At 30.8% G+C, this 18,118-nt stretch overlaps 1 protein-coding gene and 1 long non-coding RNA gene across 10 annotated transcripts; both read left to right on the forward strand.

Annotated features, from left to right (window-relative positions):
• The first annotated feature begins 2,449 nt into the window (after positions 1-2,449).
• Positions 2,450-7,754, forward strand: LOC114179591 (D111/G-patch domain-containing protein). 2 transcript variants are annotated; one of them, XM_028065988.2, is made up of 8 exons: positions 2,450-2,718; positions 3,035-3,165; positions 3,507-4,434; positions 5,032-5,123; positions 5,872-5,946; positions 6,362-6,423; positions 6,501-6,570; positions 6,882-7,754. In XM_028065988.2, the coding sequence occupies exons 1-8, from the start codon at positions 2,538-2,540 to the stop codon at positions 7,638-7,640; spliced, it is 2,298 nt and encodes a 765-aa protein (XP_027921789.2). In that variant the 5' UTR covers positions 2,450-2,537; the 3' UTR covers positions 7,641-7,754. The 2 variants fall into 2 exon arrangements, with proteins under 2 accessions (XP_027921789.2, XP_027921791.2); XM_028065990.2 differs by having other exon boundaries at positions 2,463-2,718; positions 3,038-3,165.
• A 4,569-nt stretch (positions 7,755-12,323) lies between these two features.
• On the forward strand, positions 12,324-14,908 carry LOC114179592 (uncharacterized). 8 transcript variants are annotated; one of them, XR_014993786.1, is made up of 4 exons: positions 12,324-12,620; positions 13,021-13,094; positions 13,733-13,774; positions 13,853-14,908. It is a non-coding gene; the product is annotated as an uncharacterized LOC114179592 (long non-coding RNA). The 8 variants fall into 8 exon arrangements; XR_014993788.1 differs by having other exon boundaries at positions 13,021-13,090; XR_014993782.1 differs by having other exon boundaries at positions 12,330-12,620; positions 13,021-13,086.
• Positions 14,909-18,118: the final 3,210 nt, after the last annotated feature.

Here is an 18,118-nt window from a genome sequence, read left to right on the forward strand (position 1 = left end):
ACTTTTTGTACAATTTTTTAAAATTTACTATTCAATCTTTTTTTTATCATCTAAAAGATGTATTTATTATGTACGACAAATTTGATTACAGGTCACTAAAATCAACCCTTCTTTCTTGCACAAGGTGGTTTGGCTTGAAGAAATAAATAGTACAAACCAAATAGGTAAATATTTGGGGCATATAAATAATTAATTGTGGAGCTGCGTATTACTTTTCGTAAATTTTTTTAAAATTTTCTAATCAATTTGTTTTTTTTTATCTAAAGGAATGTATTTCTTATGTACCACAAATTTGATTACAAGTCACTAAAATCAACACTTATTTTTTGCACAAGGTGACTGACTTGAAGAAATAAATAGGACAAACCAGATAAGCAAATATTTGGAGAATAATAAATAAATAAGTGTGGAGCTGCGTATTACTTTTCGTTCAATTTTTTAAAATTTACTAATCAATCTTTTTTTATCATCTAAATAGAATTATTTCTTATGTCCCACAAATTTGATTACAAATCACTAAAATTAACTCTTATTTCTTGCACAAGGTGGCTGACTTGAAGAAATAAATAGGACAAATCAAATATTTGGGACATAATAAATAAATAAGTATGGAGCTGTGTATTACCTTTCGTACAATTGTTTAAAATTTACTAATCAATTTTTTTTTATCATCCAACTGATATGTACCTCTGATGTACCGCATATTTGATTATAAGTTACAAAAATCAACTTTTATTGCTTACACTAGGTGACTGACTTGAACAAAAAAATAGGCACCAAAAAAAGTGGGGCACCTCCATAATGCACTCTATGGGTTGATTTTAGTCACTTGTAATCAAATATTGGCCAAAATAGATATGCAAATAGGTAGGGCACAATGAACAAATATGTGGGAGCTGCTTGTTACTTTTCGTACAATTTTGTAAAATTTACTAATTAATCTTTTTTTTTTATCATCTAAAAGGATGTATTTTTTAGGTTCCACATATTAGATTCCAAGTCACTAAAATCAACTCTTATTTCTTGCACAAGGTAGCTAACTTGAAGAAATAAATAAGACAAACCATATAGGCAAATATTTGCGGCATAATAAATAAATAAGTGTGGAGCTGCGTATTACTTTTTATAAAAAAATTTAAAATTTACTAATTAATATATTTTTTTATCATCCAACTGGTATGTACATCTTATGTTCCATGAATTTGATTATAAGTTACAAAAATCAACCCTTATTATCTGTAGTAGGTGACTGACTTGAAGAAAAAAATAGGCACCTCTAGAAGGAAAATAAGTGGAGCACCTCCATAATACATTTTATGGGTTGATTTTAGTGACTTGTAATCAAAGGCCAAACAAGATATGAAAATAAGTGGGAGCAAATGAACAAATATGTGGAAGCTGCTTGTTACTTTTCGTACAATTTTTTAAAATTTATTAATAAATCTTTTTTTTTCATCATCTAAAGGGATGTATTTCTTATGTATCACAAAATTGATTACAAATCACTAAAATCAACCATTATTTCTTGCACTATGTGGCTGACTTGAAGAAATAAATAGGACAAACCAGATAGACAAATATTTGGGGCATAATAAATAAATAAGTATCTAGCTGCATATTACTTTTCGTACAATTTTTTAAAATTTAAATAATTTTTTTTATCATCTAAAGGGATGTATGTCTTATGTAGCACAAATTTGATTATAGTTCACTAAAATCAACAGTTATTTTGTGCACAGGGTGACTGACTTGAAGAAATAAATAACACAAATAGACAAATATTTGGAGCATAATAAATGAATAAGTGTGAAACTGCTGCATATTACTTTTTGTACAATTTTTTTAAATTTGTTCATCGATCTTTTTTTATCATCTGAAAAGATGTATGTCTTATATATCACAAATTTGATTATAAGTGACTAAAATCAAGCATTATTTATTGAAGAAATAGATACGACAAACCCGATACACTCTACATTTGTTTTCATAATTTTTAACTAAAAGAAAAATTCCTTTAAAGTAGATAAAGTAATTACATTTATATTTGAATCAAAATTTTAACTAAGGAAATATTTAAATCATAAATAAAATGTATACATATAATTGAATCTATTTAAAATATATATTTTAATTTTGGTACGTGGTTAATGTCGGTTAAAAAACATAATGAATATAAAAGATAATAAAGATGAAAGTGTTACTCCATCAAGCATGTGACATGTATGATATATTTTTAAGATACTAATGTGCTTTAACAAGTTTATTTAAAAATATTTAACATGCTTTTTCTAAAACATTTGGAATTATATATTTTGTTTAAACCATTAATATTTTAAATATTATTTTCCCCTCTGTTTCCTCTTTTCCATAATCCATTATTTACTTGGGCGACACGTTCTGCTTACTCACATAACAAGTATATTTGTTTGGGAATATCCTATTGGGTCGGGTCAAACCCGTTAGATATAGTTCATTTCTTGTTCTTAAACTCTTTCTCACACAGAGAACGAAGCAATTGTTGATCACTCGAAGCAAGCATGGGTGGTGGAAACAGAAGATCGAAAGGAAGAGGACGACCCAACAACAACACCAGTGGCAACGCCACTCCAAACAACCCTAAATCCCGAAACAAAAGAGGTTCAGATGTCAAATCCGCATTGTTTGTCGAAGGTGGTTTCTTGTCCGATTGGCACCTTCCCTCTCCCACCCACACTCCAGGTTTCAGAAATTTTTTAATTTATTGTTGAAATCTTATCATTAAACTTTTAGTTTTTGCTATTATTTGTTTTTTTTTCTTGAATTCGGGTGGGTTACGGGGAGAAAGTCTCAGTTTTTTGTTATCGAGATTTCTTTATTATTAAATTCTGGTCTTGGTGCTTCCATGCTTTGTTTCTAACTGGGTTGCAGGGAGAAATTCTTAAGAAGTTGTTTTTTTAATCAAGAATCCGTTAATGTTAAAATCTGATAATTGGGTTTGTGTTTGTCGTTATCGTCATTATTTAATTTGGGTGTTTCTTTTTGGATCGGGATGCAGCAGGGAGAAGTTCCGGCTCCAATAACAAGTCCGGGAGCCAACGTAGAACAGAAGGCTCTGCATCAAAAAGTGGGTTGGCAAAATCTTCCGGAGCTACTATTGGATACAGTTATCCTTCACTAGATTATCAGGTTTGTTGTACCCGATAGGGTTGTTAGTTTTCATGAATTTTCCTTGTAAATGGGAACATTACATATCTGCTTTGTTAATTATGTTTTTACCTGTTCTGCCTTCAATCGCATTGTACATTGATTGGATACAGTATACATTGTTAGTGAGTTATTACTATGTATCCTGGTGGAAGGGATTGTCAACGTCCTCATGAATAGTTAGAAATTAATACTGTTCATCTTTTTAACTTGTGCAGCATGTTTTTGTGCTCCGGTTTAGTATGCATTTAGTTACGTAAAGATATGATGAACTATGTTTGTAGTTTCTGCTGAGTAACTGGCGTTTGATGTTACATTACCAGGAGGTAACTCGCGTTGAGACTGGGAACAGCACTAAAGATAGTAATCTAAATCAGCTGCAACCTTTTGTTTTGGCGGACACCAAGCAGAGCCGAGTTACTGTTCATGCAGACGGAACACCTCCTTCAAAACCGAAATATACATACAGTTATGATGCAGATTTTGTTTTGGGTGACAGCTCTCATAAAGGTTTAGGTTTCCCTTCTGAACAAGACAAAACCCCGGGTAGCATTGGCATTTTGCAGGAACAGATGCCCCAATCAACTCCAGTTTTAGATTCATCATCATTTGAGAAGGATGCTGGTTCTGATGAGGGTATGGATTGTGAGTTAAGCAATGAGATGGCAGAAGACTGTTCACCAAACGTGTCTGCTGAGAGAAATTCAGGGTTTCTGTCAATTGGAGGCCTTAAATTATATACTCAGGACATTTCAGACGATGAAAATGAAGAATATAATGAAGACTCATCGGATGAGGAGAGCTCCACGACTTCTGCACCAGAAGAATTACTTGAGTCATCTGAAAATAATGATTCAGAATACACATCTGATAGTGATTCAGACATTGACGAAGATGTTGCAGAAGATTATCTAGAGGGAGTTGGTGGTAGTGAGAACATCTTGGATGCAAAATGGTTGCTAAAACCTGATCTGAACGAGTCAGGTAATGATAGTTCTTCTAGTAGTTGCTATGATGAGGCATTGAAAAAGCTGGGTGGCTTTGCCCTTCAAGAAGCCTCCAGGGAATATGGCATGAAGAAAAATAAACCAAGGAATAAACACGGTGTAAATTCTGGACCAATAGCTTTGGAAAACTTAATGACGGAAAAGGATCCAAGAACCATTTCTTCTAGAAAGAAGCATTTGCCTTGGTTCACTCACTCTTGGCCTTCACATGCTCAGAAGAGTAAAGCTTCCAAAAAAATGCATGGTACCACCGTTACATATCCACATATGTTAAATATCCAGCGTTTTTCTTGTAGTTCTAAGCTTTTACTTGATGTTTAATCTGTCTCATTGAATTTAAATTATACTTTTTAACCTGCAAAGCATTGAAATTTCCAATCAAAGTCCTGGTAATAACTTGTTCAGAAACTAGGCATTCTCAATTTGTGTAGAGTGGGTTTAGTAACATTTATCAAACACTCTTTTGAACGCACCCTCTCTTGTTGGGTGAAACTCGTGCGGTTTTCACTGCATATGTTGGTCCCATTCCCAGTCTAGTGGGGACACACATAAATTTCAATCAATAGAATAGAGTGTGTTTTTAGAACTCCACATTTATGTATGCATACAGTTTGTTGCTTGAGCTTTGAATTCCATGACTGTGTTATATTGCATTCTCTTTTCTAAAAATATATCCAAGTTGTGGAAGTCTGATTCAAGGTTATTGGGTTTTCACATACGTGGAGTTTGAAACTGGAAATGTGTGCTTGTGTGTACTTATCTGTTCATGCTTTAAGTTTGATGAGAATGTAATAGTATAGAGTTTCAACCACTTCATTTTGGTAAAACCGATTCTATCCAGGTGAAAAAAAGAAACTCCGTAAAGAAAGGATTGCTGGGAAGCGCAGAGAAAGAATGCTGCATCGTGGGGTTGATCTAGAGAAGATTAATTTGGTATTATAGTTTTTTTTTGCTTCACCCTCTTTATCTTTCAAAAACACTTGTCAGTTTTCAATGTATTTTATACATGTATATATTAACAATATTTACTTATGATTGCCTATAACATAATAGGTTCCCTCTTACTAACTAACATTCTGTGTTTGATTCAACAAGTTTTTTCACTTGCATCCGGTGTTTCCTTATGCCTTTTACATGCAATTGTTCTTTCTAATCATGTAGAAGTTCTATAGTGAAGGTCTCTTGCTTATCTTAACTATTGCTAAAAAGGTTGTGTAAGTAAGATCAAGTTTCTCTTAGTATTTATGTATTATTTTACATCTTAGAGACTTGGATGACTCTAGGAGAGTTGAACCAGGAACATGCTTTTGTGGCTGGTTAGGGATTGTGTTTGGCCTTACCTATATAATAGCTGTATGTAGCATATATGCCTTTGAAAGCTGATCAAAAGGAAGAACCACAAAAGAGAGGTCACATTGCTCCATTGTTTTTAGTAACACTTTTCTGTGTTATAAGAAGTATAAATCAGAAACTAACTTTCCTCCTATTTAAACATAACACTGCACATTATCTGATTCTTCTATTTCTACATTCCAAATCATAACAGTCTTTGCTCAGTATAAATACATCTTTTCAAAGTTAAACATGTTGAACTTAGATGAGGCAGTTTATGTATATTCAAAATTCGAATTGTTTTTGGCTTTCACATCTCAACATAACTTTTCATTTTTTGGAATTCTAGAAATTACAACAAATTGTTTTGGAGGAGGTGGATATGTTCTCTTTTCAACCTATGGAATCTCGGGATTGTTCACAGGTGCGTATCCTGGCTGTATACCAGTTCTATCTCATGGTCCTAATAATAGTTATTTCTATTTAAAATGCCTAAGCACCACCAAAAGTTTGTCATCAGTGCCCTGTTCTTGTCAAATAGATTTTTCACAAAAAAGGGGATTTGAAATAAAAATAATCATGAAGGGATTGAGTGTTTGAGTAAGTCACAGGTCAAGTTTGGAACAATCAAACAGTTTGGGATGGTAAAGCCATATGTAATTTATCATGGCTCTTTTTTCATTATTATCTTTCGAGAATTCTGTGCGTGTCCCCAAGCCACAACCATAGATTTTGTCCAACAAAATAGTTGTATGCTATTTTCTTTTTCATAACAGCTGGTTTCATAAATTTTCAAATACCTTATTCCTCTCACTGATGTGGGTTCTCAATGAATATAGATACAAAGATTAGCAGGGGTTTATCAATTGCGGAGTAGCAGCCAAGGCTCCGGCAAAAAAAGGTTATAATTGCCTTATTTTTCCATAGAATTAAATGTTAGTACCTGTAAATTTAATAAATTTTGTATTTTGGTTTTAGATTCGTTACAGTGATGCGGACACAGTCTACGTCCATGCCATCTTCAAGTGGTAGACAACGCTTGGAAAAGGTTTTATAGTGTTTGACATCTTCAAAATTATTTATGCATTGCATAACATTTAGGCTTTTTCCTCCTGTTTTCATCCCTTTCCTTGAGACAACGCTTGGAAAAGGTTTTATAGTGTTTGACATCTCATGTTTTTTAGTGTTGCATCCTAATTCCTTAAACTTTGAAATATCTGCTTGAGTTTTTTAATATTTCAATAATTGGACATTTCTTTCAAAACCTGAGTATTTTTTACTTAATACATGTATGATGTTACATATTTTATCTATACTTTAATTTCCTATAGTTGAGACTGACTACTTTACAAACTTCAGCTGTTGGGAGTTGATGATGAGGATGCCGATTTTTCTGTTGCTGACTATGCAAATAAGAAATCTGTGAGTGGAGATAGAAGAGGGGGAAAGAAACATACTAAACAGAACAATTTTAGATTGCAAGAACTTCACTCTCCCCAGAACAAGTTCTCAGGCAGCCATAAAGTGAAGGACAAGAGAGGGAGTGGACAAAAGAGTTCATATGCTAATCAGCCTGTCTCATTTGTATCAAGTGGCACAATCCATTCCGAAACTGTACCTGTTACAGTTGTTGAGGCTGAAGAGACTAATAGGAAGGGTGTCACTAGCTCTGCTAATATAGGTTCATTTGAAGAACATACTACTGGTTTTGGTTCAAAAATGATGGCTAAAATGGGATACACGGAGGGAGGAGGATTGGGGAAAAATGGTCAAGGTATGGCACTACCTATTGAGGTTATTCAAAGGCCTAAATCACTTGGTTTGGGTGTAGAATTCTCCAACAACCCAGGTGAGCCAGCTGGGAAGATATCTTTGGGAGGTGCTGCTGAATCTCTTAGTTTGGGTGTAAAATTGTCCAAAAGCCCAGGTGAACCAGTTAGGAACAGATCTTCAACAGTTGGTGCTTTTGAAAAACATACCAAAGGCTTTGGGTCTAAGATGATGGCAAAGATGGGGTTTGTTGAAGGTAAAGGATTAGGTAGAGAATCCCAAGGCATCACCACTCCATTAACTGCTCTTAGATTACCAAAGTCACGAGGATTAGGAGCCAAAAGTTGATTTAGATATGATTTATTTTCTGTCTTTGTATGTAATTGTAATGTGTGTTGCTTAAACCATCATAACTGAGACATGTTGAAGCTTCATAATTGAGATTACCAACCCTTTACGTTAGTGTCACTCCTGTATAAAATAAATGGATTTTATAATCAATTTTCTCTGCAAACTTGGTTATAGCTGTAATAAATAAGGTTAAATTATTCATTTGGTTTCAATTTTTGTATGTAATTTTGAATTTGGTTTCTTAATTTTTAAAAGTGTTAACTAGGTCCCTAATTTTGATAATTTGTTTCAATAAAGCCACTTCTGTTAAAATGGCAAAAACGGCGTTAAGAGCACAGTGACATGGAGATGTTAGATGGATCTGAATAGTGAAGTGGCACATTAAATGTGATACACATGGAAATTTGAATGCTGTAATAAATAAATAATTTTGAAAAAAAAATGGTATGCATTTAATATGTAATAAAACAGAATCAGCGTATGTGTTAACCAGCAAATTGGAGATTATTCTAGGGTTTGCGTTCGTGGTCGAAATTGGAGGAAGGAAGGGTTGTGAAAATTAACGAAGTTGAGGTGGAACTGGTGGAGTATGATTCTTCTAGAGTGCTCAAAGCTGAAGAGATTGAGATCTTGCAGTTCAAAAAAAACTATAATTAGATTGATAAATCTGGTAGGAACGAGGATATCAGTGAAAAAAACAAGGACTTGTTGGAGGATGAGGATGATTGGGAGGAAATGGAAAGAACTGATTTGAAGAGGAGTTTTGGTGCTGCTGTTGGATCCTGATTTCTTTAAATACACTTCTAATGATGATGAGTACACTTTGTTATATAATTGTGTTCTCTTGGATATACGTGTAGTGTGAATATTGGAGGAGCAATAGCATTTAATTGCCCCGTAAATGGTGGTCTTCCTGCATTTTTTGTGCTGAGTACTGAAGTGGTTAATTTAAATAGATTGGAGTGCAAGAATAGCATCAATGTTTATGTTCTAAGAGAGGCTGTGAAGGTTGATTCGGTTGTGGGAATTCAAATGTGGGGTGCAAGAATAGCATCAATGTTTCTGGAACGTGGAATCAAACAAGAAATTCATCCACTCTGGTTTAGGCAGGTTGAGTTTCACACTCTGCGGTAAACCCTAGAATAATCCCCAATTTGCTGGCAAACCCTAGCATAATTTTTCTTTTCAAAATTATTTATTTATTACAGCATTCAAATTTTTATGTGTACCACATTTAATGTGTCACTTCACTGTTCAGTTCCGTCTAACATCTTCACGTCACTGTGCTCTTAACACAGTTTTTGTCATTTTAACGGAAGGGGCTTCATTGAAACAAATTATCAAAATTAGGGACCTAATTAACACTTTTAAAAATTGAGGGACCAAATTCAAATTTACATACGAAAATTGGGACCAAATAAATAATTTAACCAATAAATAATAGCAAAACCCTACAGGTTTATAAGGATCAATTTCTGTGCCATATGGTGGGGTTTATAATTTTTTGTGCTGATTTCCAGCCTAAACTGAACACCTTTTCATGAGTTCTTTTTTAAGAAGACAATAATCATTAAGAAATATATAAATACTTTCAATTTAAAAACTTAAGTACGTAGTTTATAAACAGAAATTAATAGCAACACGTGGTTATTTTGCAAATAAAAATCATTAGGTTTAAATAACAACAATCATGTTTGTTTTGTATAATTCAATTTTATGTATTATTTATATAAAACATAATCTATTTATTTTGAATTAAAGATCTTTTATTCATTTGCGTAAAACACAACTAGATTCAAATTTATTAGGTTAGACATGTGAAGAATATTTAAATACATGAAAATAAACTTAGTACTAAATATTTTATAAGATAATTTCTATGAAACATTAATTCCGTATATTCAAGTAGTTATAATAAATATAAATGAAAATAAAATATAATGGCAATTGTATAAAACATAAATGTCATACCTATCTTTATTTATCGATTATTATAATCAATTCATTTTACATAAAAAAACTTATTAATCATTAACTTGAAGTCCAATCAATTCATTATAAATATAAGATTTGTTATTCTTTCTCCAAAATTAATTGTTTGTATATTTTCAAATTAAACTTTATTTTTAAGCATAGTTTTACAATTAATTTAATAGATATATCAGTAAAAAAAGTATTTTAGAAGTTTTCTTTTTTGGGCCTTGAAAAAAAGCTTTAGATGCTTCGCCCTGTCAATGTCTCAAGTGTTATGGGCCCTGAATTCATCTGGTGGAATCAATTTTTTTTACAACGTGATAAAGTAATAATTCTGAATGATTATCGGAGAGATTTTATAATTTTATTTTCAACATTTTTATTAAATTATTTTTTCTACAATTAATATATTTTTCACGAAATTTATATTTTATATAAATTTTAAAAATAATTTGACAATAACCAATGTAATTTCAAAACTATGTTCCATGTATTTTTCAAAAAATGTATTTTTTTAATTATTAAATAACTTTATTGATACACGTATCTTTTAGTTAAAAAAAAAATTGTTAACTAACTAAATATCAATAAAATTCAATTATTACTTATAATGAGGATATTGCATTGTTATCTACAATGTTTTGAAAATGGTTAACAATTTAATGAAGATATTGAATCAATCGTTGAACAGATGGATTATTATTATTAAATTTTTTGATCTGATCTATATTAGATATGTATATAATTAAACGTAGAATAATGGTTTATAAGAAAAAAAGTTTGAATTAATTAGGTTTATAAGGAAACTTCTGATAATAAAACACATGTTAAAATGATGCAGTGTTTGTGGGAAAAGCATACTAATTTTTCTCTTGAATTTGAACAACCTCCACCTAAGAAAAAAAGAAACATTTTTCGGATTTTGTAGTTAATGATAACTTGTATACAAAAATATGTCGCATAAAAAAAATATGGTTAGCTTAATTCTAGTTTACCTAATTTTCTTGTGATATTGTTTAAAGGAAGCACGTCCTTGAAAATATGTTAGGCATTATAAATTTAATTTTAAATAAGAAAAAAATGTCTGAAATTGTAAAATGTGGGTTCCTTAAAAAAAATTGTAAAAGTATGAATTGATTTGTGGATAATATAGTTTAATGATAACACGTTTCTGATTTAGTGTCACAGAGTTTCAAAGGAAAATTTGTAGGGATACTTAATTTTTATAAAAATTTGAAATGTTTTATATCCTAATACGTTAAATAAAATTTTAAACAAAATTAATAATTCATTAAAATAATTTAATTACTTAAAATTATATAGTTATAGAATTTTAAAATTTATTTTAAAAAATAAGAATGGTATATATATATATATATATATATATATATATATATATATATATATATATATATATATATATATATATATATATATATGATCAAATCAACACTTTGTGTAATAACAGGTCGAAAACACCATATTAAACTAAACATATAATATTATGCATAAATGAGTTCGTTAAAAAAAAATGTTGCGTAATTTCGGAGTTTGGACCTAATTTTTCTCATGTATTCACTACATTACTACATTTATAGTATATTACTACAACTAAAGGTTAACTACCAAAAACAAATATGAATATTCTAAAATTCTATATTATTACATATAAAAGTAATAATTTACAGTATGTTCCATAAATACAGAAGATTTATAACTTCATATATAAGGAATATCCATTAAAAAGTATTTATTGACTTTTTCCTAAAAATATATATTAATCAAAGTTTTGTAAAAGACTAACACCTTTATCTCAATCATTTTAGCATACTTACACCACCGAATGGATTAATATTTATGCTAAAGTAAATAATTAATAAAGTTGGATATCTCTTCTAAGTTTCAATATTCACAAACAGTTAAAATTAATAAATAAATTAATTAAATAACGTGACTTATGTGAAATATAATTATGGACTTAAATATGATTTAATAAAATAAAAGAAACAATAGATTATTATGATATTATATTTTGGTCAACATTAATCAATGTTTATATTTGTACAACATATATGATGAAATTATTACATGATCATCCTTCGAAAACATTTTTATTAATATAAGTCAAAGTTTTTTCTTCAATAACACTAGTTAGGATTTTTTTCAATCAATATTAACCAAAATAGTTTATTTATCATGAACCTGATTCTTAGTCTTGTTTTTTCTTCGTTAACACTAGAAGATTGTTCATATTCTTGCTTTAAAAAGTACTGTTCTTATTATTTTATTTTATTTTACATTGAGTTTATATGGTCCTCTCTTGCCAATTATATTGGGATAGTGTGTATGAATTTAACTCTGAAAATTAAATTTTATATAATTTAGAGAAAAAATTGGAATTATGTTTTGAATTCCCTCCATATATGTATCTTACATTTTTTTTTTAAATTATAGGTTCTTTTAAGCTATTATATATTATTGTCGGCCTTTTTATTTTGACAAATAACACTCTATATGAGTGCAACATTTAAATAGAGAATCTATACCTCGTTAAATAAAAATACTATCAATATATGCTTTATATATAAAAGAAATACATAATGATATGAATAGTATAATTTATTAAATAATCACATTGAACTAAATTGATTTCATATATTATAGTGTATTGATTAAGTTAATCATATAACACCTTAGAAGTATTATTAACTTGATTATAACTGAATAAAATATTTATACAAAACCTTTAATAATTTCAAATCAACTTTAATTTCTTGTTCTTGAACTCTTTCTCTCACAGCCATCGAATCGAAGCAAGCGTGGGTGGTGGAAACAGAAGATCAAAAGGAAGAGGAAGACGCAACAACAACACCAATGGCAACGTCACTCCAACAAGAAACCCTAAATCCCGAAACAGAAGAGGTTCCGATGTCAAAACGGCATTCTTTATCGATGGTGGTTTCGTGTCCGATTGGCACCTTCCCTCTCCCGCCAACACTCCAGGTTTCAAAAACATTTTAATTTATTGTTGAATCTTATCATTGAACTGTTGGCTTTTGCTATTATTCTGCAACGCGCTTTCTTTTGTAACTGGGTTGAAGGGAGAATTTCTGGAAAGGAAAAGGTTTTTAATCAAGATTCATTTATTGTTAAATTCTGGATCTTTTGTTCTTGGATCTTTTTCTTGAATTCGGGTGGGTGGGTTGCGGGCAGAAAGTCTCAGTGTTTTGTTATCAAGATTTCCTTATCGTTAAAATCCGGTCTTTGTGATTTCTTTATCAAGAAGTTATTGTTTTTTTTTTTATCAAGAATCCGTTAATGTTAAAATCTGATAATTGGAATTTTTTTACCGTTATCGTCATTATTTAATTTGGGTTTTTCTTTTTGGATCGGGATGCGGCAGGGAGAAGTTCCGGCTCCAATAACAAGTCCGGGAGCTAACGTAGAGCAGAAGGCTCTGCATCTAAAAGTGGGTTGGTAAAATCTTCCTTCACTAGATTATCCCTAAAACCCTAAAATCCTAAACCTAAATCCTAGGGATGGTAGTTTTCATGAATTTTCCTTGTAAAATGGAACATTGCATATCTGCTTTACTCATTATATTTTGACCTGTTTTGCATTCACTCTCATTGTACATTGCTTGGCTACGGTATACATTGTTATCAGCGATACATTGTTCTCCTTTCTTTTGTCAAGCGTAATGAAAATTACTTATTCATACTTTTTTTCAAATTATTCCTTTTGTTAATGATAAAGTACTCCCTCTATTTTGAAACGTGTCTTGCCTTTATTGCAGATACTATATCCCGCCTTAGTTGCAGCCATAAGTTCTTAACAGTCCATTTTTAGAAATAGTAGCTGAGGCCTGGGCATTTTCATTTTACGACACATCCTCGGATGTTTCTATTGTTAATATGATACAAGTTTCCTTTGAGAAATATACTAGATAAGGGAATCGGGAAAGAGAGAAATAACAATAGATGAATATGAGTCACATAATCAACAAATAGAAATTCGTTCATGTCATTAAATAGCTTAAACTTTTGGGAGAGTTGATTGTTAGTGAAAGCTATAAATCTTTTGATATCATAAACTAACTTTAACCTTGTTCCCAGGATGTCTTGCCAAATGAAAAGCCACGCATGACCAGTGCCCAGGTACACCTTGTTTAATATCTATGTCCATTAGCCTCCTGCTTTGTTCAATGTATCTTAAAATGGACTATTTCTTTATAGTTGAGATTTCCTATTCTACAAACTTCAGCTGTTGTGAGTTGATCATGAGGATGTCTATTTTTTCTGTTGCTCACTATGTATAAATAAGAAATATGTTAGTGGAGACAGAAGAATGGGAAAGAAACATACTAAACAGAACAATTTTAGGTTGCAAGAAGTTCAATCTCCCCAGAACCAAGTTCTCAGGCAGCCATAAAGTGAAGGACAAGAGAGGAAGTGGACAAAAGGGTTCATAAGCTAATCAACCTGTCTCATTTGTATCAAGTGGCATGATCCATTCTGAAACTGTACCTGTTACAATTGTTGAGGCTAAAGAGACTCATAGGAAGGGTTTCACTAGCTCTGCTATTATAGGTTCATTTGAAGAACACTCTACTGGTTTTGGTTCAAAAATGATGGCTAAAATGGGATACATGGAGGGAGGAGGATTGGGGAAAAATGGTCAAGGTATGGCACAACCTGTTGAGGTTATTCAAAGGCCTAAATCACTTGGTTTGGGTGTAAAATTCTCCAACAACCCAGGTGAGCCAGTTGGGAACATATCTTTAGGAGTTGATGCTGAATCTTTTGGTTTGGGTGTAGGATTGTCCAGCAGTTCATGTGAACCAGCTAGGAACAAATCTTCAAGAGTTGGTGCTTTTGAAAAACATACCAAAGACTTTGGGTCTAAGATGATGGCAAAGATGGACTTTGTTGAAGGTAAGGGATTAGGTAAAGAATCACACGGCATCATCATTCCATTGACTACTCTTAGATAACCAAAGTCATGAGGACTAGGTGCCAAAAGTTGATTTAAACATAATTTATTTTCTGGCTTTGTATGTAATTGTATTGTGTTGCTTAAACCATATGATTCTGTCTTGTAATTTAGATTTAGTATGGGATGAACATCTCTTGAATCACTCTGTTAGAATTACTAATTCCAGCTCCGTTATTTTCTTTTTTAGACAATTCTCATAGTAAAAGGCAAGTCATCAAAGACTATTATGTCACTAAAGCATTCTTATGTACGAACTCTGAATTCTTTAATGCTCTGGTTACTCTCTGGTTATCGTATTGGCCTTTGCGTTTTTCAGTTTCCGATTTGAACCCGTCTTGTTTTGGATTTAATTTGGAAGAAAAGAAAGGAACACTTCAGCAAAATGGTAAGCTGTTCCCTTTCATTTTCAATGGCAATTGGGCAAGATGGCATTGTTGCATGTCATACATCCATCTCAATAAACTAATGTAATCCACATATGGGATTTAATAATTTAAAAACCATTGGTATTCAGCTATATTAACACTACATATTTATAATGTAATTTCAACACTTTCTTAAAAAGAATATCGTCAGGTCCAATCTTATTTTTCACTTCAAATACTTGTATAAAATAAACGGATGTTTATAAACAATTTTTTGTGCTAATTTGGTTATTATAGCTGTAATAAATAATAGCCATAAGGATCAATTTTTGTGCTGATTTCCAGCCTAAACTCAACCCCTTTTTATGAGTGTTTTTTTAAGAAGATAATTATCATTATATATATATATATATATATATATATATATATATATATATATATATATTAATGGAGTTTTTTATACTTTTTTGTTAACTTATCTAATTATCTTTCAACATAATTACATGTCACTAAATGATACTTTCCCCCAACTATCTCAATCAGCCATCGTAATTGCTTGGTTTTTGCCTCTTCCTCTCAGCATATTACACAAATCTTCGTTCAAGGAATGAATTGTTTTGGAATTGCAAACCTTTGTATTTCACTGCCTTACTCATCACCAATACTGTTACACCTAGCTTTTCAAAAGGAGGCCCGTATTATTTATATATATATATATATATATATATATATATATATATATATATAAACCCTAAATACATGTATGAGATATATTATATATTATTCTAGTTTGTTGAGATAGATACATCACATATAACATGCATCATATATCATGTCATCTTGTTCAGTTATTGTTCAGTTATTGTTGAAAATAATGATAGAACACCCTGCCATTTTGCTAGTGAAGTTTTCTTTTCTGCTTCTGTGATTAAATCTAATTTCATCTCTACTATATATATATATATATATATATATATATATATATATATAATGACTTTATGACTTTTACTATGGGAGGTCTAGAAAAAAAATATTAGGAAGCCTCAAGGGTTCCAGCATTATGATCAAGTGATTCTCATCCCATAATAAATCTAAATTACAAGACAGAATCATAAGGTTTAAGCCATCACACAATACAATTAAATGCAAACACAGAAAAAAAATTATGTCTAAATCAACTTTTGGCACCTAATCCTTGTGATTTTGGTAATCTAAGAGCAGTTAATGGAGTGGTGATGCCTTGTGATTCTCTACCTAATCCCTGACCTTCAACAAAGTTCATCTTTGGCATCATCTTAGACCCAGAGCCTTTGGTATGTTTTTCAAAAGCACCAACTCTTGAAGGTTTGTTCCTAGCTGGTTCACATGAGCTGTTGGACAATCCTACACCCAAACCAAGAGATTCAGCACCAACTCCTAAAGATATGTTCCCAACTGACTCACCTGGGTTATTGGAGAATTTTACACCCAAACCAAGTGATCTAGGCCTTTGAATAACCTCAACAGGTTGTGCCATACCTTGACCATTTTTCTCCAATCCTCCTCCCTCCATGTATCCCATCTTAGCCATCATTTTTTAACCAAAACCAGTAGAGTGTTCTTCAAATGAACCTATATTAGCAGAGCTAGTGACACCCTTCCTATGAGTCTCTTCAGCCTCAACAACTGTAACAGGTACAGTTTCAGAATGGATCATGCCACTTGATACAAATGAGACAGGCTGATTAGCTTATGAACCCTTTTGTCCACTTTATCTCTTGTCCTTCACTTTATGGCTGCCTGAGAACTTGTTCTGGGGAGATTGAACTTCTTGCAACCTAAAATTGTTCTGTTTAGTATGTTTCTTTCCCACTCTTCTGTCTCCACTGACATATTTCTTATTTACATTGTGACAGAATAATCAGTATCACATCATCAATTTCCAATTACAGAATGTTGTGTAGCAGTGAGTTTCAACTACAAAATGTTAAAGTATAGATAATTCTGAATATGCATGATTGTATATATGCTACTAAATAAAATAACCAAGTTTTGAAAGAAAAATTCAATGATTGAAAAATGAAAGACTTGAAATAAATATTTCAAAGTTTGAACAGATTGAATGTAACAGTAGAAAAAAAGAGAGGAGGATTAGGTCATTTTGTATTTCAAGAACTAGATAGAAACAGGAGGAAAAAGTATAAAATATTACCTGATACATACATAATTTTCAAGATGTCAACCATGTTACAAATATTTTAATTACATGTTTACAATAATATTATTTTTACATATTTAAAAAAAATAAAGTTATTAATATAAAAAATATTAATTAAATAACTATTTAGAGACTAATTTTACTAATTAATGATTTTATTTAAATTTATAAAATTAAAGATATTTTTAGAGAACTATTTTTTTTGTAAATGCATACTTTATAATGTAACAATCTTTTTATTTTATTTTTAGTACTAAAAATATTTACAATAACTATTTTTTTCTGTTCCCTTAATTTCCTAAATTGATTTAAGTTTGGACAGATTATTGAACCTGGTGGGGAACACGAGACTCTATATTAGAAGACTAAACCTGCAAATTACATGAGATGTATAAAATTGTATTTCCTATTATTTTTTCTTAATAAAATAATTTTTCTGTTAATCTTTCAGTCATTTTTATCTATTTACTTACAAGTGTTATAATTATTTATTATTTATTACTGTGTTATTAATATGAGTAAGAATAACTTTAATTTCTTAAATAAGTAAGTTGATTTTTTTTTTTAAGTTGACTAAGCAATCAATGAGAAAAGGTACCTTTTTAAGTTGAAATTTTTAGGAAAATAATCATAAATAAGATTAGTGGATATTTCTTTGAAATTACTAAAAGAAATATCATGTTCGGTATTGTGTGTTATGAGCAACGTTAGTAATGTATTATTTTCTACTAATTAAAATTACATTCCCCGCATAAATTATAGTTTTTTTAACAACAAACTATATTTTTAAAGATTCCTATTAATAATAAAATACATTAGGTTAAAAGGAATACTCCGTGCAGGTTTAAGATCTATACGATTACTTATTCAAATAAATAAATATTATTTACCTGCTGAAGTATATTTTTTATAGTATATATATTTAAAATAACATGTTATTTTTG

The sequence above is a fragment of the Vigna unguiculata genome, chromosome 3 (assembly GCF_037176805.1).
Source record: "Vigna unguiculata cultivar grain cowpea cultivar isolate G323 ecotype 2 chromosome 3, ASM3717680v1, whole genome shotgun sequence".
Lineage (NCBI taxonomy): Eukaryota > Viridiplantae > Streptophyta > Magnoliopsida > Fabales > Fabaceae > Vigna > Vigna unguiculata.